General features: G+C 46.0%; 1 protein-coding gene across 3 annotated transcripts in view; it reads left to right on the forward strand.

Moving 5' to 3' along the window:
• Window positions 1–10719: 10719 nt before the first annotated feature.
• The window catches only part of MMD2 (monocyte to macrophage differentiation associated 2), a 57319-nt gene continuing 44955 nt past the window's right edge, over window positions 10720–23083 (forward strand). For 2 of the 3 annotated variants that reach the window (XR_006274784.1, XM_038420829.2), the window contains exon 1: window positions 10720–11387. Coding sequence is in view for 1 of the 3 variants with exons in the window: in XM_038420829.2 (XP_038276757.1) it covers window positions 11341–11387 (47 nt within the window). In the remaining 2 variants the exon portion in view is untranslated. Of the gene's footprint in view, window positions 11388–12984; window positions 13121–23083 lie in introns of those variants that run through there. The other variant, XM_043493892.1, reaches the window with a different exon arrangement.

Consider the following 23083-nt stretch of genomic DNA (forward strand, 5'->3'; position numbering starts at 1 on the left):
GTGGCCTCACCAGTGCCGAATAGAGGGGAATAATCACCTCCCTCGATCTGCTGGCAATGCTTCTATTAATGCAGCCCAATATGCCGTTAGCCTTCTTGGCAACACGGGCACGCTGCTGACTCATATCCAGCTTCTTGTTCACTGTAATTTTCTGCAGAACTGCTGCTTAGCCAGATGGTCCCCAGCTTGTAGCGGTGCATGGGATTCTTCCATCCTAAGTGCAGGACTCTGCACTTGTCCTTATTGAACCTCATCAGATTTCTTTTGGCGCAATTCTCCAATTTGTCCAGGTCACTCTGGACCTTATCCCTACCTTCTAGTGTATCTACCTCTCCCCCCAGCTTAGTGTCATCTTTGAACTTGCTGAGGGTGTAATCCATCCCATCATCCAGATCATTAATAAAGATGTTGAACAAAACTGGCCCCAGGACCGACCCCTGAGGCACTTCGCTTGATACTGACTGCCAGCTCGACATCGAGCCGTTGATCGCAACCCATTGCATGAGAAGGAAGGAATCCAACTCATCTCTTAAATCCTCCAGGGCACGCACCTTTTTTACTTGTAGACTGAGCAATTTGGATCTGGAATCAATGAGAGGTAACGAACAAAGAGCCCCTGTGTGTCATTTTCCACAGTCACTTTTCCGAGTAGAACCTGCCCCACAGGTGTTTAAGGAAAGTCTTTTTAGACTAGTATGTGGCATATTCTTGGGAGCTATTTATGGAAAGGCTTTTCATGTTGCATGACTTTAACATCCTCCCAGGAGAGCCTGGGAGAACCTGACATCAGGTTCTCCACAAAGATCCTGCCTTTGGGAGTATTGCTGTCCCCAGTTCCAAGTAGTCCACTGATGTTGGAAAGTTTTGAAAACTAAGGTGGTAAGTCTGAATTGAAATAAACTTCATTTATACCTGCAGTTCTATACACCAAGGTGTGTTAATGATGGGTGGAAGGGATGGTGTTCATATCCAGATTCAGGGTTGACTAGGCTGGGCTCTGGGTTCAAGGCTGAATCAGATCTGAAAGCATACAGGATTTCATCCCCAAATGGTGGAAATCTCACAGTACCAGCTGGTCTTCCAACATCTTGAACCAAATCTAGAAAATAGCTCCAACTAGATTTAGATCTAGCCCTGAATCAAAACTGTAGGAGTAGGTTCCAGTTTGGAGATAACACCAAACCATGCCCTCAAAACTCAGAGGGTCTAAGGCTCTAGTTTGGATTCATTTGTAAAATAAGCTATTTATCTCCTTACTGACATTGAATTCTTGTTTGTTCACAGCTGAACTTAGATCAGGGGTTCTAAGGACAAATTATTTGTCTTGTCTCTTGTTGATGGCTGCTCTCACACTTTTCCCTAAAATACTTAATTAGCTTTAGGAAAACCAAATAAATATGCACATATACACATCCAAATCATTGGAATGTATTTATTATTAGCAAGTCTGTTTTGAAAAGTCATATTAACAAACATACAAGTATCACTTTTCACAGCAGACTTATTGAGACCTGGCAAGCCTGGGGACAAAGTAAGCCCTGGATGGAGGGTTGGGGGAGGCAGCAGGAGCCAGAGGCTATGGGAGTGGGTGGGGGGCCTGAGCCTGAAGCTCCGTGGCCAGAGCCTGAAGCCCCACGGCTAGAGGATGAGGACAGATCCCAAAGCTGTGTGGCTGGAACCTGGGGCTGAAGCTCAAAGCCTGAGCCCCCCTGCTGCTGGGAAGGTGGGGAACTCACCTGTTGCTTACTCCTCTAGCGTTGTGCCCCAGGTGTCTCTAGAGGGGGCAGGGCCCAACCCCTGCTGGCAGCCCCAGCAACCAACAGCAAGGCGGTGCATCCCCGAACACCAGGGAGCAGGAGGGGATGCTACTTTGCCACCTGACACCCTCCCCCCGCCCCTCCCCCCATCACAGCCCAGGAGGCTGTGGGGGCAAGAAAAGCCCTTGGTGGCTGCATTTGAGAAACGCTGGCTTAGATGAACTTCTGAGTTTCCAGTGAGGTGCTTGCTTTTGACCCAGTGTTTTCAGCTAACTAGAGCACAAGGAGGTCGTATGACTTGTCTGAGATCACCAAGTGAGTAAATCACCCAGCTGGGCTTAGATAATAGGGCTGCGATGTTCAGAAGAAGGGGACCACAACTGGGGCCAGGTTTTCAAAAGAGTGCAGCACGTCAGATGCATGTTGGTTACTCAGCCCTTTCAAAAATATGTCTATTAGTGTCAGAGTATTTGGTCACAGGAAAAAGGTTACAGGCATCAGGAAAAAGTAGCCGTAGGATGGTTTTGAAGATGCAAGCTTTAATTTGATGGCCAGGCCTACCTGGTTACACTCCCCTCCCCCACATTCTGTATCTCTGCTGTTCTGATCCTTTCCCAGGGTGCAAGGCTTTAGACTGGTCAGGGAACTCCCCCCTTTTCCACTGCTGGCCCTGTTGCTCTTCTCTCTCCAGATCACTTTGCAGTTTTTGCAGTACATCTGTGTGTTTGGTTTTCCCTTCCCTGTTTTGGTGCCATTGTCAAACTTGAATTGACATCTGAAGAAGCTGTGCACAGGACTTGCTTTTCTGAGGGCAGTTGGTCAGTGGAGTCTCTGGAAACACCAAGAGAGTCCTGGACTGGGCCAGTATTGGCAGGTGTAAGGCCCAATGTGTCTCAAACCTAGGCCTGCATAGTTGCCAGGCAGCAAACAGCTCCCCCTGAGTCCACAGCTCCCCCCAGCAGTAGCTGTAACCACTTTGCATTCCCCTATTCACACTCCACAGCAAACCCAGGCCACAAGAAGTCCTGCCTCAAAGGGTCTGACAGTCTGCAGCCCCATGATGCCTGATTGGCTCCCCGCCCTATATAAACCCAAGGGTTGTTCCAGGGAGTGTCCAGGTAATGGTATGGATTGCTAGCTAGCTATCTGCCACGTCCACACAAACTCCCAAAGTTGACTTGGCTCTGACTTGGCCCTTGATTCCTGCTTGAACCCTGGAATACCCATGTGGACCCTGATACCCAGTATTGACCCTTGGCCTGATCTTTGATCAGTCTCTGGCTCTGCCCCTTGGCCTAATTGTTGACTCTGCTACTGACTCTGAACCCTAGTGATTGTTCCTACCCACTGAGCTCCCGCCACTAGCCCTGCCTACCTTCATCCATGAGCCTGACAACAGGAGGTATCAGTGCTTGAAAAATATAGGCGGCTCCAATATCCTGGCTAGCTCCATGGATCACCTGGAATTGTGGTGTGGAATACTAGGGGGCCCACTGTTTGAGAACCGTTGCTCCATTATTAGCAATGATCATTATTTATATTACAGTTGTACCGGTTGGTTCCAACCAAGGACAAGGACCCCACTGTGCGAGGCACTGAGGGACTGCATAACAAAAAGACACTCTCTGCCCCAAAGAGCTTACAGTCTATGGAATTGCTCTACTAGTGTAAGGATCCATGTGGCACCTTTCATTAAGCCAGCTTAAGCTGGGCAGACTTAAAGCAGTATTAAAGACCTTACAGCTTTGGTTTATTGCTCACCGACCTGCTTTCTGCTCTCCGAAGATGGTTTCCTTCCTGCCCCTGCTCATGTGACAGATTTTACGTTTTAAGTCCCCACCACCCCTCTGTCATTCATTCTGCTCCACTAAATTCTGCATGCAAGTGCTGGCAGTGTGTTTCAGTGTGCCAGTAACCTGCAGAGCTCTCTTTCTCTATGGCAGCGACATGTCCTGGCTTGCTTCTTGTAGTATGTATTATTTATCAGCAACAGCTCTTCGAGATCTCCCAGCTGATCACACCTGTCATCTTGCTTGTTCTTGGGCTATGAGAGCAGGGAGACAAAGTGTAGCAGCTCTGGCCTCCTGGGATATGCACGATAACACTCCTAACAAACAAGCCACGTGGCAGGGAAACCGCTGAGCTATTGTCTTTTTCAGTTAGGACTAGTGAGTCAGAGGCAAGGAAATGTCTCCTTTTAAACATAGCCTCAGGACAATGAGTGTCATTTGAATGGGATGGTTTTAAAATATTTATGACTTGTATTTTAATACCCTGCTCTTTTATCCTACCTTCCATGCATGGGTTTTGAGTCACTTCACAAGCACTAGTTAGATAAGCCTCACAGCACCCATATGAGGTGGGTAAGTAGCATTATCCCCATTTTACAGATAGGGAAAATTGAGGCACATATTGGTTAAATGACTAGCTTGTGGTCACAGAGTGAGCCAGTGGCAGAGATACAGTCTCCTAACACCTAGCCTTGTGCTTTATGCACTATTATTATTGTGTATATTACCTAGACACCACAGCTAAGATCAGGACCTGATTGTCCATAGGGCACTGAATATACAGTAAGAAGCAGTCCCTGCAAGGCTGACAATCTAAATAGATAAGACAGACAAAGGGTTGGAGGAAAAGAGAGGTACAGAGAAGTGCAGTGATTTCCCCCAAGCTCACACAGCAGTCTGCAGCAGATAAAGGAATAGAACCTATGTCTCCTGACCCGCCATCTACTAACCTAGTCACCAGGCCTTGTATGCAGCAGACCATCTTGCCTACATATGGCTTTCAAAGCCATGAATGTGCAAAGGGAGGGTGATCTGTGTTTGGTTGGAGGGAAAAAAGTTTCATGAAAGGGTTAATTTCCCCACATGTAGTTTTTCTTTATTGTATGGCTCAGACATACAGAAGAACTGGGATAAATAGGCATGTTTGTACGGCTGTACAGACTGAAGTATGTCTATATGTGTGATTGATTTGAAAGTTTATATACAGCAGGTTTCAGAGTAGCAGCCGTGTTAGTCTGTATTCGCAAAAAGAAAAGGAGTACTTGTGGCACCTTAGCGACTAACAAATTTATTAGAGCATAAGCTTTCGTGAGCTACAGCTCACTTCATCGGATGCATTTGGTCCAAATGCATCCGATGAAGTGAGCTGTAGTTCACGAAAGCTTATGCTCTAATAAATTTGTTAGTCGCTAAGGTGCCACAAGTACTCCTTTTCTTTATATACAGCAGGTGTCTTTGCAGTTCTGCTTTATACCACATGAGGTCACTCAGTAATAGCAGATTGGACAGCAAGTGAGAAGACGGGGTGAGGTAATATCTTTTATTGGACCAACTTTTGTTGGTGAGAGAGACACGCTTTCAAGCGAGTTTCAGAGTAGCAGCCGTGTTAGTCTGTATTCGCAAAAAGAAAAGGAGTACTTTTAATAATAAATAAATAAATACTTTTTATAAATAAAGTTGTTAGTCTCTAAGGTGCCACAAGTACTCCTTTTCTTTTTTCAAGCGAGTGACAGTCTGCAACATGCTGTGCTTTGAATCCTCACAATTCATGATTTGCGGTGTTCAAACTCATGATCAGATCGCTGCTGGGTGTAGGCAGGCATATGCTATGTATGCCAGACAGTATAATAATTTCTCAAGGTCAGAGTTACTCATGACAACTGACAGATTTTTTTCTAGCTGAGCTTCTGTTAACATTACTACAGATCTGTGTCTAACTGTGCATGCATTGTTATTATCATTATTTAGTGTATGTGTTACACTAGCACCCAGAGGCTCCAGTCACGGCTGGAACTCTGTTGTGCTGGGTGCTGTACAAACATAAAATAAAAGGCAGTACCTGCCCCAAAGAGCCTACCATCTAAATATAGTTACCGGTGGTCCTATTGTGAATAATGGCATGCCTTCCTGGAGAATTATGGGTATGCTACAGGTGAGGTAATGGCCATGGATGGTCAGTGAGGACACAGATTTCAATTTACTAGCAATCCACCAACTACAAGCAAGAATTACAGCCTAGAAGAGTCAGGCACAAGCTTTTTCAATTCTCAAATTTAAAAAAAAAGTCTGGTGAAGCAGGCTGGAAAAATCACAATTAAAAACAAAGAGTGAGATTTATACTTCAGTGATCGTTGTCAGGAAAGCAAATGTCCGGGACCATACATTTTCAGGTGCACCAATACTAGGGCCAGAAATAGCCATAGATATGCAGATGACCCAGGACCATAAATACTCAAGAGCGCAGGTGCACAGGACCACAAATAGCTTGTTTTCAGGTTCATCAATGCCCAAGATCACAGATACCCATCTCCCCCTTTGCACTGGCATGGTGGCTGAGAGCAGTGGAGATGGATTTGCTCACATTCCATAGCTGGTCACAATTTAGGACTAAGGAGCCAGGGGGGTGGGATGGGATGGGGTTCAGGGGACTGTTCCCCATTGTAGCTCACATTCCCTCTAGTGGTCCAAGTTTGTTAGCATTCCGAACACTTCTGGACATACACCTTTTTTCCAAACCTGTGATGGATGGTTCTAAACTGCAACACAGTCTCTTCCTCCTTGCTTTGCTGATTTATAAATTGATGGTGATTCTCTGCAGCCTCCAGAAGCCAGCAGTTATTGAAATTAGATGCCATCATGATAGGCACACATTCGAAACAAGGAAAGGTTAAAAAAACTGGACATGTTCTTGAGAGAAGACGACTGAGGGGGGCAAGATAGTCTTCAAATATGTTAAGGGCTCTTAGAAAGAGGATGGGGATCGATTGTACCCCATGTCTACTGAAGGTAGGACAAGAAGTAATGGGCTTAATCTGCAACAAGGAAGATTTAGGTTAGATATTAGGGAACACTTTTTAACTCTAAACGTAGTTTAGTTCTGGAAGAGGCTTCCAAAAGAGGTGGTGGAATCCCCATCCCTGGAGGTTTTTATCAACAGGTTGGACAAATACCTGTCAGGGATGGTCTAGATTCAGTCGATCCTGCCTCTGCACAGGGAGCTGGACTGGAGAACTTCTCAATGTCCCTTCCAGCCCTACATTTCTTTGATTAGACGATTCTATGAAATAAAAGAGAGAGACCACCTTGTTCCTTCTGCTTGTGTGTTATACCCCTCCCCCAACCCTGTATCTGTCTTGTCTCTTCTAATCTGAACAGGGCATGGACCTTCTCTTTGTTCTGTACCTGTAGAGGGCTAGCACAATGAGGCCTGGTCCAGGACTAGGGCTCTTAGGCATTACGGCAATACAAATAATAATAGATGTAACTAAATAAACACCTAGGGGCACAATTCTCCTGTCCCTTTTCATTACTTTTCATTACTTTAGTGGGAGTTACTCATATCTCAGGGGAAGTGAGACCTAGGCCCTAGAGCACAAATACTCTGGGGAAGGTATCTGAACATGGAGTGGGGGAGGTGGGTCCATGTGGGCTGGTCTGCTCAGCTCATTTGATCGCTTGGCTGGGATGTGGGTGAATTTCTCCATTTCTAGCCCTTGAGATGATATTCAGTTCAATGCAATTATCTGTGCACCAAGAGTCAGATGAAGCTGTAGCTCTGGAGTTATTCTGCAGCATGATTTGTGAGATTTTAGTTGCTATAACAACTGAATTAATGCCTCAAAAATAGGAACTTATTTTTCCTTCAATTTGCCTTTTGCCCTCAGAACCCAGTCTATTTTAGTCCTGACAGTTCATTTCAGGTGTCCCTTGCCAATGAATTCTGCAGCCCCACATGCTGCTCCACATGGGGATGGGCTCCCACAGGAACTGCACTTTCAGTTCAGTAAGCATTACTTGTCGACTTTTTTCCTTCTCCAAAAATGCCTGTATTATGTCTAATGAAAGGTAAAGGAGCAAATAGACATCACTAAAGAGCCCTGGCAAATGCTTCTCCATAGTCATGAAGGCTGGAGAAGCAATCTGAAATAAATCTCTAAGTGTGAGCAGCAGGTGTCTAGGAGCAGTTCTCAGAAATGATCTGAATGCAAGTGTCATTTTGGATCTGGGCCCTGGGTACTGCGGTGCTAACTGCTAATGGTAGGAGAAGTAGATCAGAGAGATGCTATGGCTTTACTCCTTTTCCTTGCCCTCTGACCTGTTCCATCTAAGGGCAAGCTGTAATAAATTTGTCCACTCCGTCCCCTTTGGGCTGTGCAGGATACGTCTCCAAATGTGACAAACCGATAACACTTCAACTGTACCCAGGAGTGCTTTGGCACTATATCAGAGAGTCCTCAGGAAGCCACGCCACTGAGTCAAATTTTAAAAAGTCCCAAACAAGCAAAAAAATGTTGTGCAGAATCATCTGTGTATCCCTTTGCTTTCTTTTTCTTGATCACTGGCTGTTGCACATTGGTTCATGCTGCCCCAATCCTTGACCAATAGGGAAATACATTCTGGCACAGAAATGAACTCCCCCCTGGAAACTGTCCTTCTCACATAACTGGATTCTCAAGAAACCTGGCTCTCCTGGCTACACTTCCTCATTGATTGCAGCCAAGGTTTCAAACAACTGAGATGAGTTTTGAATTTTAGTTGGAGGGAGCTAGGTGGCACAGGGGATCATTGAAAGCCGAGGTTTAAATCTTCCTGATGTCAACAGTTAAATCAATTTGAAAGCATAGGACTTAGCACTTAACCTAGTACTGCGTCACAAAATCACATAGGATTGACTCTCATTAGTAGACTTCTAAGAGAAGTTTAGGACTAGAATATCAGGGAATGCTGCACATCAAGACTAAAGCTATGTCTCTACATGGAAGGTAGGGGTGCAATTCCCAGCTTGCATAGACTCGTGCTAGTTCCTATCAAAGCAATGTGCTAAAATTTGTAGTATAACCACAGGAGCACGGGCTAATCACCCTGCGTATGTACCCATATGGTCCATGCTAGGAGGCTGTACCACTTTAATGATACCATTTTAGTTAACCAATGTAGTTACAGCAACGCAAAAGCTGTGTGTAGACAAGTCCTTCTATCATTTTAAAACTGGTCATATCCATTTAGATGCTACCTCTACATTTTCAGATGCAAGCTAAACCGATATAAGCCAGATTTCAATCAGTTTAAGAATGTCCATGCCCAAAGTTGCACTGGTTTAACTAGACTGGTTTAAAATCACACCTTATGCTAAGCTTCCTTTTTTTGGCCAAATATTACAAGATCGCCTGGTCTACACACAGAATTGCACCACTTTAACTAAAACTGCTCTACAAATGGATTCAGTTAAACTGCTTATATCAAGTTTACATACAACTGGTTTATATCAACTTGCATTCATACATAAGAGCAGAGAGCTGGTGCCAAATTCTGCTTTGGGGACATCCATGTACATGGGGGAACTCCACTGGAGGCAATGGAGTTAGACGGGTATAAAATAGGTACAAGAGGAGAATCTAACCCATTACCTGTTTTCCTGGAACTTCCCTCTGGCATCAGAGCAAAACCAGGTCATGTTTCTCCTGATTGGGAGGGTGTGCGCCTTTAAGACCCTGTACGCCTGCAAAGAGGACCTCTTTTGTTGAATGGAAACACACAGGGCTACTCCCTCTCTAACTCTGCTCAGCCTGGCTCCTTCTGTTTGTGGCAGTTTTCAGCATCTAAGTTTTTTAGGGGATGGGGGAAGGAAAGAGACATAGATAAGGAGAGGGCTGTTGCCCCTCCACCCCATGGAACCTTTAGGGAGGAGGCTGCGCTATATCAGAACAAACTCCTTTCTTTTTTTCCCTGTAACTGTGCAGTAAGGGAGTAGAGTGAGTGGCGTGCATTTGTGTGGAAGGCAAATCTCCAGTGCATTCAGCGCAAGCACATCCATTAATGCACATTATGTGGACTAGTTAGCGGGGAGGGGCACAGATCCAGAGTAGGGGCAGGCACAGAGGGAAGGGAGAAGCTTTGCATGAAAGGCAAAGAAAGGGAGAGTGATTCATAGATTCATAGATATTAAGGTCAGAAGGGACCATTGTGATCATCTAGTCTGACCTCCTGCACAAGGCAGGCCACAGAATCTCACCCACCCACTCCTGCGAAAAACATCTCACCTATGTCTGAGCTATTGGAAGTCCTCAAATCGTGGTTTAAAGACTTCAAGGAGCAGAGAATCCTCCAGCAAGTGACCCGTGCCCCATGCTACAGAGGAAGGCGAAAAACCTCCAGGGCCTCTCCAATCTGCCCAACCCCAAATATGGCGATCAGCTGAACCCTGAGCATGTGGGCAAGATTCACCAGCCAGAGACCCAGGAGAGAATTCTCTATAGTAACTCAGATCCCACCCCATCTAGCATCCCATCACAGGCCATTGGGCCTATTTACATGAATAGTTAAAGATCAATTAATAGCCAAAATCAGTGATGGAGGCAGAGGGAGAGGGACAGGAGCTGGGGTTCCCAGCTCCCCGGCAGCACCATTCTGTGCAGAGCCCTGCGTTGCTAACAGTTGCACTGCTTCATCCACCTGCTCCCAAGTACAGTTTAAAAAAGGTGCATTTAGATTGAAAGGGGAAAAAATCCCTCCACCCCCAGCTGAGGCAGCTCAGGGAGAGCAGCACCCCCTAGAAGTGCAGCTCCAGATGTCTCCAGTGCCTCCTGGTGCCCTCCAGGATGCCAGGGCGGAAAGGCACCATCTCACCAGCATCCCAGCTTGAGACAGGGAAGGTCTCAGCTTGGTCCTGGGGGAAGTGTGAGCCTGTGCAGAAAAGAGTCACCTCGCCAAAACATCTGCAAAGGCGAGGAAGGCCATGCCCTTGCTGGGAGCAAGCGAAGCCGACAAAGGGCTCTAGCTCTCGGGAAGCACTGAGTGATTCTGCCCATCAACAGCTGCTCACACCCCCTTTCCACCCCGCACTCTGACTGTCTCTCTCCATCTGTCTGCAGCTCCACCCTTGGCATGCCTTAATTACATTTTAAATTCAAATCTACTGCTATTTGATCCACTGGGTGTATTTATAGCTCCGCTCAAGCTGGCTGTGTGGATAAGGCAGGTTGGGCAGGTTGCTGTGACATGTGGGGCAGGATGGGATTGCTCGCTCGCTTTCCTTCTTTTCCTCCTCCTCATCGGATTATTTTGCAGCAGGACCCACGTACCCTCCCTCCCTCCCTCACACACACACACACTGGCTCTCTCTTAGGTTGCTTTTGTTTTTATTGTATTATTCTCTTGTGCAACAGGGGGCGGGAGAAACTAAGGGTGGCCTTGATTTTTCTCTTTAGTATTTTAAACACACACAGAGTGTTTGGGTGGGAGAGAGAGAGAGAGAGAGAGAGAGAGAGAGAGAGAGATCTGATCCTTGATCCTGTGAGTTGCTACCTCTACATGCCTGAGCCAGCAGACAAAGCAAGCACGGATGAAGTTGGTACGGATACTCCGGGGCTTGCCTTTTCCTCCTTGGGTCAGAGGAATCACAGAGACTCCCCTGCCCCCTGTCCACTAATGAGCTGAAAATCTGCCTCTGGGATTTAACCTGCTACTCCTGAATTTCCTCCGCTCCTGCCTGTCTCACTCTGCTTCTTTCTCGCACTTTCCCCCGCTCTTCAACACTCCCTGGACCAGAGCTGGATTCTGATGGAACTGCCAACATGTTCATGTCCAGAATCCTGGATTTTCAGAAGACAAGATATGCCAGGTAAAGCCAAGTGGTTGTGTTCTAATTTCTGTAGCTGAACCATTTTGCATTGTGTTTCCCTAGAGGAAGCAGGGAGTGAATTCCAGGGAGGTACTTGCAGGACAGAGTGAATTAAGCTGACAGTGGGCTTTGAAAGATGCGGAGCTCCTCAGAGCTCAGGGCACCTGCAGGGCTGACACCCTTGCTTTGTTTTCCTGGTATAACAAAAATCCTTTGCACTTTCATAGCACCTCTGCAGACCTGAATGAATTCAGGCTCACAACACCCCAGGGAGGTAAATATTACTAATTCCATTTCATTAATGGAAAAACTCAGGTAAATGTGGCCACTGATTTTGGGGTGTTTCAATATTTGGGTGTTCTTCTTGGAACACTTTGACCCAGAATTATCGTTTGGAGTTGTGGGTGCTCAGCACCAATGAGAAATCAGCTCCCCACAAGTGGTGGTAACTTGTTTTAATGGCTCAGGTGTGTTGGGATACATTACAGTGGCTCCTGCTTAAGAGGATACCTGATGAATGGACAGTCCTGGTCAAGGGATGCATATTCTGTGCATCCAACCACTATACAATGAAACTCAGGGCATCACGCATATTCAAGAAAGATGAATTCAGACTGGACTAGGTGCAGAGAAGGAGTACTAGGATGATCAGGGGACTAGAGAGCCTATCTTTCAAGAGGAGACAAAGAATTTGGCTTGTTGAGCCTAGCAAAACGAAGGCTTGTTCTCTCAGAATATGTTCAGGAGGAAAACACCAGGCAGGGAGAAAAGCTTTTTAAGTTAAAGGACAATGTTGGCATAAGAACAAATGGGTACAAACTGGCCACGAATACACCAAGATTGGAAATGAGAAGGTTTCTAACCATCAGAGTGAGATCCTTGAACAGCCTGCCACTAGGAGTGGTGAGAGCAAGGAACCTAACTATTTTTAAGGTGGAGCAGGATACCTTTTTGAACAGGACAATATGATGGGGATAACTGTGCTGGCAGCAGTCGGGACTCAGTGACTCAGGGGATCCCTTCCAGTCCCATGTCCTGTATTCCTATGTAAACTGCAACAGAAAATTATTGTCAGGCATCTTAGACAGAGGAAATGCAATGTACACTTGAATTGTGCATTTTAGGCCTGAAGGTAGGCTTAGTGAGTCAAATGTAAAGTATAATAACTTATGTAGTATCATCTGTGCCCAGACATAATGTAATGTTGCAGTGAAAAGGCTCTATGAAACGGTGTTTGAAAACAGAATTTCTGTAGCGAATTCAGTGCTGGGGAAAGGCGTCAAACAGATGATAGCCCTTTAGACTGAGTCCTTTATGCACAGGACAGGGACACTACAGGCAATAGCCGCACAAGGTTCCCTGCACACAGCTCCTTAGTCGGTGTGTCTTAGCCCTGACCTGGATGAAGCACCTGAGAGTACAGTTCAGTCTCTGTATCTGTTCAGTCCTTAGCCTCTCTCCCAGCTGCTAATGCCAATTCCTGTGGTGGGGGTGGTTTCTGTGATGTGGAGAAAAAGCTGCTGAGTTGACAAATTCCAAATGGTTATCAGATTTCTATTGAAAAGCGGCTTTCCTAGTCCGTTTGTCTTAGGAACCGAGTTTGAAGTTGATATACACAAATCTGAACGAAGACACTCTTCTCATCCTTCAGGTGCTGATTTAAATACCATGTGTTCCTACTGACGGTCCTTTTGCAATTGTACTGTTCTCCCTATTTACGTGTGGGAAAATGGGTGAGTTACAGGGCGATTGTGAGTAATGCTTTGTAACCTTGTCCAGTACAGATCCTTTTTTAATAACCAAGAGAATACAGAAGGTTTTTTTTACAAAGTGCAATAGGAAAGTGATCAGATGAATTAAATGATGTAGATTTTCTGGACACCGAACCAAAGTATATTTCGGAAGCCACTGGAGCGAGCCCTCTTTAGAAAGTCCCTCTGTCCAGTTAGAGAAACTGATCTGCTAGATGTAACTGAATGCACTTTTTGTGCAACAAGTGTTGCATGTTGAATAGGTTGCTAAGAGCCCATTGTTAGGACTGGAATAGTGGGGGATGTGAGAAGAATGCGGCTTGCTCACTGAAAATAGGTGCAAGGCTCCTCTCTGTCTTCTCTTTGTCTTCTCTGGGATGCAGAGACTGGATTTGGGAGCTGAGGAATCAGCCCAAATGAGCAGCATTGTACTTTTTTGCATGTTAAGATGAAGCTTCTCCCACATATGACCTAAGGACCGAGTGTTTGTTTTTCAAAGTCTTTTTGCTGAAGTCTTTTGATAGTTCTTCATGGAGCACAAATGATAAAAATATATCACAGTGACTAGCTGAGTGCTAGAACTGGGCAGTGCCGTGCTGAGCAGGAGATCTGAGTTTGATTGCCCGGCTTGGCAAGATCTGGAAGGGCTGGAGACCAAAAAAGGAAAGCCTTGTACTTCAGGGATTTCAGGGTAGTGACCACTCTCAGTATATATTGACTGGTGTTGAAAGGGAGTTCTCCAGCCATCGCTCCTTGGCTGGGAGTTGGACTCTGAGTTGGGGGATTTACGGAGAAGGGGGTTTAAAGAGCAAAAAGGGCCAAATTGTACCTCTCCACCATGCGTAGCTCAGTGGGAGGAGAGTGACCTCATGGAGTTTCCTTGAATTTCTTCCCCAGGGTGATCATGGAGGAAGCAAGAGATGCAGCTCCCCAGTCCCAGGAAAGGGAACTGCTCCTTCCTCCGAGGGCCAGCCCCTCTGCAGCGCCTTTCTCCCCCTCCTTGCAGCATGGCTCTGGTTGGTGCTATTCTGCCCTAGGACTGGCTACCCACATGTGCAGGCATGGAGGCTGAGTTACTAGTGCTTCAAGCAGCTACCCATCGTTCATGGAAGAAAGATGCCATGGAGAGCAACTGCTCCCTTGTACATCTTGTTCCTTCTGCTGCATGGTTTTGGAGGTGGGAGGCGCATGCTAAAGAATCCGGATCCACTGGGTTCTGCTGCCTTGTCCTTGTATAAACAACGGGCAGGATGGGACTCAAAGAGTGACTGGTGGGGATCCTTTGAAAACCCTTGCTCTGCCAGACCCACACATTATAATGCATCCAGTGAAGTGAGCTGTAGCTCACAAAAGCTTATGCTCAAATACATTTGTTAGTCTCTAAGGTGCCACAAGTCCTCCTTTTCTTTTTGCGAATACAGACTAACACGGCTGCTACTCTGAAACACATTATAAAGGAGATCATATCTTCCCACAAACATGTAGTTCATAATCTTCAGCTGCCATATCAAGATAGCAGGGGAAATGCCATGTTTCCCACCATCAACAGATGTACACAGGTTCAGACTGTGCACCAGAGAAGAGCACTGTGAAACAGAGAGGGAAGTTTCCCAAGAACCTGAGAGTGAAGCCATCAGGGAGATGCGCTTGGTGTACATTTGAATTGGAAGTAGAATCTCCATCCCCTGACAGGCAGCCATCTGCAGCAGCATGCCACCAACTTCAGGATTTCACTGTTGCTTTTGCTGTTGCCACTCAGCAAAGGTACGTCCTTAACAAGTCTGATCCTGTGAGGTGCTGAGAGGCATCAACTCCTCTGAAGTCAATGAGAACCGAGGGACTCAGCCTGCAGGATCGGTCCCTTTACTTGTGAAGTTTATCTATAGGTTAGCAGAGATGAAGCCCAAGGAGGAATGGAATCAGATGTCCATGACCTACAAAGTGACATCAGGCTGGTTCCCTTCGTTGGGCCCTTGGACTTCTTCCCCATAATCTTTTCTGCACCAGGCAAGGCAGGTGTGGTGCCAGGCTTCTCCGGCAGCTTTCCCTGTTCACCAGCCAAATGCCTTGGCCAGAAGCAGGCAGAGCCTGACACCTTGTGTGATTAGCTGGGAGCCGGTTTGGAGCAGGCTAAGCACCACTTTAAGATAAACGAAGTGCAACTGGATGGGAAGCATGCTGTAGTGGCACATGGAAGCTCAGCACAGAGAATTACCCTTAACGGCCAGATTCTGCCACCCGTAAAGGATTGGAAAACATGTCTTATAGTGAAAAACTCGAGCAGCTCAATCTGTTTGGCTTAACAAAGAGAGGTTAAGGGGTGACTTAGTCACAGTCTATAAGTATCTACACAGAGAACAGAAATTTGATAATGGGCTCTTCAATCTAGCAGACAAAGATCCAATGGCTGGAAGCTAAAGGTAGATACATTTCCATTCCTGAAGTAAGACACCACTTAATCAGCACAAGTAATGGGGGCAGAATTGGGTACTATGGTAGGGAGAAGAAGCCAAGAGTAACAGTCACAAGGTCTGTGCCAGGACCAGTACACATGGGAGTGATGGGCAATTCATTGGCATATCTGACTCAGGAAGGTGGGCATGTATTTTAGAAATACGTGCAGGTATAGCCTGGCCTCTCAGAAAGGCATTAGATGCATCTTGATACAACTTGGAGGAGAGTGGGAAACTTTCACTCTTTGGAGTTGATTGGCCCCGGAAAATAGCATAAATTCTTGATCTCATAAGAGGAATTTGGAACTGATTCTTTTTTGGTTTCTTTTTTTTTTTCTGATTCAAGAGAACCAAGGAAGGAAGAGATTAATGTCAGCTGGTCATCAATAAATGCACTGGAAAAATAGCCAATTGAAAGAACTTAAGCAATGAGAATTATATGAAAGAAAGCGATCAATGTGGGTGTGTTTTATGAACTGTCGGATAAGACAGGAGAATGTTCCCTGCTCAGGGGGCAAAAATGTTGCCCAGGATTCATCCAGGGTTGGCTCACTTCTAAATGTTAAATGACTTCAGGAAGAGAGGGAGAAAGAAATTGAAGAAAGTATGTAACAGCAGCGAAGAAGAAACTGAATTTGATTCCATTCCATGAGCAAGAAAGCCCTTTATTCTCTGGTAGTGTATTCAGCCAGATCATTTGTATAAACAGATCTCTTAGATAGTGTCTTCTGCTTTATTCAAATTTTCCACAAGAGCTTCCCCTTTGGCACTAGCATGTGAGACCCTCAGACAATCTGACTAGAGGGCTCCCAATGAAGGCTGAGTACTGTAGATTGAAAATGGCTCTCACAATATAATGGAAAACCAGCTTCAGTTTGAGACACTGCTCGTGGCCCTGTGTGTGTGAGAGAGAAAGAGAAAGAGAAAGAGAGGGAATGGGGGCTGCAAAAGCATCTCAACTGTAAAAACTTCCCCTCTGTCATTTGTAACTTGGTGCTGCTCTGTAGTGCATAACATCTGTCTTTGAGAACAATCAGCTTCTGCACAAGGGGACTAATTCAACCATGACGTAAATGTTAGTGTCAGTTATACCCTAGGTGAAAGCAGATCAGATTCCACCTGCTTTATCTTACCACCTCCACTGAGTTGCTTTTTCCTGCTACGACCCCAGTCTGACACCTTGACGTATCAATTACACTTGTTTTGCACACCCGCTGAATGGCAAATAAGTGCAAGTTACACTTCTTTGCCATTTGCACTTGTTTCCCCAACTCACTTACACTCAATTTGTAATTTACCCCTCTGGCCACATCACTTCTGCATTTTACCCAGAGGCTCCCATGGATATTGCACCTGCTTCTTACACTGAGTTTGAGTGAGGTCCAAAGCCTTTGTTATTATTTATGAATGTTGTCGCCAATTTTCAGTAAAATATGGATTCTTTTTACATAGCTGGGCCAAGGACAAGTCCTAGCTCCCCTCCCTTTGGGCACACAAAAGCACTTTCTTTGCTTTGGTAATCAAGAAACAGAATGTAAAGGAAACAAAATAAAAAGCAACTTGAGTGCAGACTCTTTCAACAGATCTAGAGCACGGGTACATGGGGGAACTGCACGCTGCGGATGGGCAGAATCATAGTAATTACCTGACACAGGTTCAAGATTTAATTTATTCAGGTAAAAGGCCCCAGATTTTATTCAGTTTGTCTGTCCTTGCCCTGGGCAGGTAAGCACAGAAAAACAATGAAAACAAAAGCTGCAATGAAAGATGCCAGTTAAATTTCCCAACAAGGAAACTATATTTAGAGGCAGGGGTGCTGGAACAATTTGTATAGTGGGGGTGCTGAGAGCCGTTGAACCAAACTGTAAACCCTCTATATAATGGAAACCACTTCAAGCCAGGGGGTGTGGCAGCACCCCCAGTTCCAGCACCTATGTTTGGAGATGAATCCTTTATATATTTAAGGGCCAAAATCTGCCCCTAGATATCCATTGATCCATGGACTTCACTAGGAATTGTGTAAAATGTATCCAAGCACGGAACTTGAACATAGTTGGAATCTGCTTCCTAGCCAGTAAAGCACAGATCCAAGTACAGTGCACAATGACAAAGAGGTACAGAGATGGGTCAGAGACGTACATGGATTCCATACAATAGGACGAAAAGAGAAAGGATGGTTCAGGCAGCACATGGGTAAATTTCACCTTTAAATTGCTTTGTTCAAATCCAGCCCAGCTTGGTGATGACTGAAAGAAATGAGTTTCATGGGTTTCTGGCTCATTCCTGCTGGGTAGGTGCACACATCACTAACATCACCATTGTAATTGTCATCATGTAACACCCGGATGGGCTGTGGAGAATGAGTTACCCTCAGATCTCCAGAAGTAATCCTTCTAGGTCAGCGGTGAGGTACCTTGGAGCTCTCTTTGGGTATCTTGCATTACCACTGCCCATGTGTAACCTTAGAGCACCCCCTGGAGGCCCAGTGCAGCACCACCATTTTGTCTTAGCCCGTTTCTCTGAGGGAGGATTTTAGCAAGTCCATGGAGGCTTGTCTATTGAACAGCACTCCAGCAGGGGTCTAGTTTTATTCAATCCGAAAAGGCAGAGCCTCACACACATGGAACTGCTCCCCAGCATCTCTAGCTGAAGGAAGGCAGGGGGCTGAGTCAACCCTAATCATGTCCAAGTGAGGTCTTCATGACCCGGAACCCTTTTCTAGAATCAGGGGCCTCTTGTCACTAACTGCGGGAAGGTCTTTCCTCCAGGGTCCAGGTCCCCATGGAGGTCAAACCTCAGGACAGAATATAATTCCTCTTTTTCCAGGCCTTCTGCTGTTGCCTGGTGAAGTCTTTCATGGGAGCCAGGTTTCTCTGAGATGCAGCATTCATCGTCCCTTCCTTTCAGAAACTCTCCCACCAGGAGCATTCTTTCTTTGTTTCCTTTGCTTGTGGGCCCCCCTCACCAGCGTCCCCTGAGAAGCCTTCTCTGTATGTTCTGGGGACTGTTCCTCTTCCCAGCAGCCTCTGTTTCTCTAGCGTAGGCCTCCCTGTGCATAGCTTCCATTTATCTTGCCTAGGTGCGTCCCTGCCTAATTACCTGCCTCCCAGCAGCTCAAAGAGTGAGCAAGTCGTAGGTAAAACTGAGCTGCCTCATTCCTCCTTGTGGAGCCAGTCAGAGGTAGGCTGGATCCCTGGCCCGCTCAGAGGGCCAGCTATTCTCAGGCTCGATGGTATCTAGGAAAAACAGAGGTTATCAGTTCCCAGCATATCTATACCACACCTTTCACCAACACTAAAAGAAGAGACCCAAAAAACCCATAATTAGCACAGTAAGACCAGAAATGATGGGGAAATGAAGAATGAGGTTAAGTGAGATCCAAAACATGGAGAGAACAGTACTGCTTGTCCTACATTTGGAGTACCTTTCTTTGTCGATCCATGGTGGAACTACTGTTCTGCAGTCAGTCAGTCATTTTGCTTGAACTGCAGGGAGTCTGGAAAGTTTTGTCCCAGTCTGCCTAGCAAGTAAATCTTGATATGTCTGAGTATGTGAGGTTGGCTTACACCTGCTCAGACATGCCCTCCGAGGGACCTTAGATGCCTTGCACAGCTGTTTTCTTTTTTCCCTCTTAACCCGTGTCGGAGAAAACTATGGGAGTGAAATGCTTTAAAAATTGATGTGGTCCATCACACCGAGTACAGAGCTGACCAAAAGATTAATGACACCACAGATAAGTGCAGGTTTCAGAGTAGCAGCCGTGTTAGTCTGTATTCGCAAAAAGAAAAGGAGTACTTGTGGCACCTTAGAGACTAACAAATTTATTAGAGCATAAGCTTTCGTGAGCTACAGCTCACTTCATCGGATGCATTCCGATGAAGTGAGCTGTAGCTCACGAAAGCTTATGCTCTAATAAATTTGTTAGTCTATAAGGTGCCACAAGTACTCCTTTTCTTTTCACAGATAAGTGCTTATTTGAGCCAGGCCTGTGTCCCCACCTTCCTTTCCCAGGGCGAGATTCTGCCTGTATGTGGACCCTAAGCAATCCCATTGAAATCAATGGGGCTACTTGCAGAGTAAGATGCTGTAAGAAGCTGGGATGTTCCTTTAAGGACATACGGCCAGGGAGCCAAACAGCCCTGTTGCATTAGCAGATCCAGGTGGGAAAGGATCAGGGAAAGGATCAGCCCTACAAAGGGCTCAGAGTGAGAGGGCTCAGCTGGAGGAGAGCTGCTGGAGGGATGTTGGCTCCTGGAACTGGTCCTGGAGCAGAGAGCGATGCAGAGTGTAAGGCCTCTGGGCCCCTGCAGCCTGGATTGGGGACAGGGGTAACTTTGTTCTGTGTTATTTTGTGAGCTTTCCTTTGAATTAATAAACCATGTCCCCAGGGAAGGCCTGAAAGAGACTTGGATGTGGCATTAGCTCATCCTGGGCTGGGGAGACAGGCTGGCACCCAGCAGCCTCCAGGCAGTAGTTTGTGTGAGTGGCAGGAGTGTGAAATGTCCCATAGCAACAAACCCCTGATGAAAGCAGAGAGCAGTCTGGTCTCACTGAGTAAGCAGCTCTAGCAGAATTCATTTGTGCCTCAATTTTGGCTCAAGAGCAAACAAAATATCATCTTAATATACAATGCATCCTCTCTGGGGAGTATGTCCTGTCCTGGCAGGGGGATGGACTAAGCCTCCAACAGGTCCCTTCTATCTCTAGCAGCAGTCTTGGCCCCATTGGTGCTGTACAGTCCCCATGTAACTACCCTGCACTCACTGATAAAATGCACAAGAAATTACAAAACTGTTGACCAATGGGGGATGCCCATGAGTGCAGGAGACAGAACTTTCCCAGGAGTCGCTAGACTATGAAACTGAGCCCTGCAAGAGAGAAGAATGCACTCAGGCCTCACTGAGCTTACAGCTAAATGTAAAACTTGTTTTCCTGACTTGGCACGTACCCATGGTACAACACTTTCACTCAATAATTTCAACACACACACAAGGAAACAAACTAAAATCTATGAACTAAATACTTCTACAGACAGGAAAGAGAGAAAGGGTGTTATTTTTATTTGGAATTCTTGCAAGGTGTTCAGCTACAACAGTGAAAGGGGTGTCGTATAAGGACCTAGATGGCTAGATAACAAGGCGATCAGAGTCTAAGTGACCACAGGGAACGTGATACAATAAACAAATGGTGCAACCCAGAGTTTGTGTTTCACCAGAGCCAAGAGGAACTTGAAGCTTTAAATTTTCACATTCTGTTCAAAATCTAGACCCTGCTATTTCTGAATATGACACAATGTGAGTCCCCCGATAAAGAAATTGGCATACTCCGTATCAGTTTGCAGAAGTTAATTAGCAGAGACAAGCCAGAACCAAACCTTAGATCCAAGCATCCAAATGTCAGGAAAGCTTGGATCCAGATCTATATCCAGCTCCAAAATTCGCTGCTCAGGCTCATCTCTGGAAATTAAAGGATTTTATGCTTGGACTGACAGAAAGGATCAGATGGAGAAATGAGATTTAAATAAGTATCTTCACTCTTGACTGGCTACACTGCACTGCCCATCTTTAGTAAAGAATGTTAGTTGAGAAAAAGTAACATTAGAGATGGTCAAACTGTTACCAACAATATGCATTAAAAGCACAGCTAGTGACTAGTTTGCAAACCAGTCGTGATCTTCAAATGTTTTTGTTGTCCATAAATATTCACTGAATAATCTGGATAGCTTATTATTATTTATATTTCAGTAGCATCTAGAAACCCCAACTGAGATCAAGGCCCCATTGCCCAAGAAGCTATGCATATGTATAAGGAGAGGCAGTCTCTACTCAAAAAGCTTATTATTTATACTAGAGAGTAGAAGTGACTTGCCCAAGGTCGGATGGTATATCAGCAGCAGTGCTGGGACTAGAACCAAGGTTACCTGACTGCTAGGCCAAGGCCTTAGGACCACACTGCCTCCCACGAAGTGTTTGTCTCAACTATACACCAAAGCAGCCTGGAGCATCTGACAGCTCAAGAGAATGGCATGTGCTTATTCAGGGACTATGAACTCGATGCTGTGCCTGCGGATGCTTTGCAGAGTTTTGTGGATCCATTAATAGCCTGGACCGAGAGTGTTAAACAGGGGCAAAATGTCTGTTATACACTTTGTTGAGGTGATGGGCCAGATTCTCTGGTCCAGAAGGGCTGTGCCCTCTGGATAAACATAGCAGTGAGTAGCAGTGGCGTATTAATGCCTAAGGGCCTAGGCCTAGGGTGGCAAATTTGCAGGGATGGCAAATTTATAATAGCAGCCAGAGGCTGCTTTCCCTCGCGCCGGTTCATGCCCACAGCCCCGCCCCAACTCCACCCCTTCACCGCCCCCTCTGTGCTCCTATTGGTCCCCTTCCCCAAATCCCCACCCCGGCCCTGCCTCCTCTCCTGAGCACACCACGTTCCCTCCTCTTCCCCCCTCCTTCGCAAGCTGTTTCGCGCACAAGCACTGGGAGGGAGCGGGGAGAAGCAGGACCCGGCGGCGCGCTCAGGGGAGGAGGCAGACGGAGGCAGAGCGGAGGTGAGCTGGGGTCGGGGGGGGTGGCAATTATTTCAGGGCCTGGGGCGGCAAAATCTTTAATCCACCACTGGTGAGTAGAGGTATGTTCGGACCATCTTTGTAGTCCCTATATCCTGTGGCTAGCTCAGACTAGTCCCTGATATGGGAGCAGTACAAAGACTGCTCTAACTTATTCCCAGTACTCCAGGACTCCAAGGAGCCATTCCAGCAGCCATGGTTGGTGTACAGGGATGCTCCAGCCATATCCTGTCATGTCCTTCATGCCAGAAACTGCAATGAGAGTGGCATTATGCCATTAGGCTGGCACTTTGCCATGTAGGGATTCTCTTTGCATTAGCGAAGCCAGCTCAGATGGGCTGCCAGAGAGGCACATACTAAACAGAGAAATGGTCAGTATTTCTCACAGTAACTACTTCTATAATACTACCTTCATTTCTAGTATCTGGGCACGTAGTATTGTATCTGCTCTCTGACTGGTTGACCGAAACATTTTAAACATGCAAATATCAAATAATACATGTTGGGGGCATTCTTGCTAAAATTTGCAAAACACTTGGGATTTGCAAGCATTTTTGCGAGTAAGCACCCGTTGTCAGAATGCTCACAAATAGCGACTGAAATGAGCAGCAATTTAATCTCCAAACATGTTCAGTAATCCATTGCTTTAAAAAATGATTTGCTGTTATCTCAGTATCAGGAACTGCCATGTAAGAGTTTGAGTTACCACAGAAATAAATGCTATAAAATGTGCTGGAAAAATATATATATCTACAAATATGGCAGGGATCTTCAAAGGCATGTTACTTGGCAGATAGGTATTAGCTCTTGTACTTTAGAGGGCTAAGGCGCCAACTCTGTGGGTGATCCGGAGCTGGAGCACCCACGGGGAAAAATTATTGGGTGCTCAGCACCCACCGGCACCAGTCAAAAGCGTGTCTC

This window comes from Dermochelys coriacea, chromosome 10 (genome assembly GCF_009764565.3).
Source record: "Dermochelys coriacea isolate rDerCor1 chromosome 10, rDerCor1.pri.v4, whole genome shotgun sequence".
Classification (NCBI taxonomy): Eukaryota; Metazoa; Chordata; order Testudines; family Dermochelyidae; genus Dermochelys; species Dermochelys coriacea.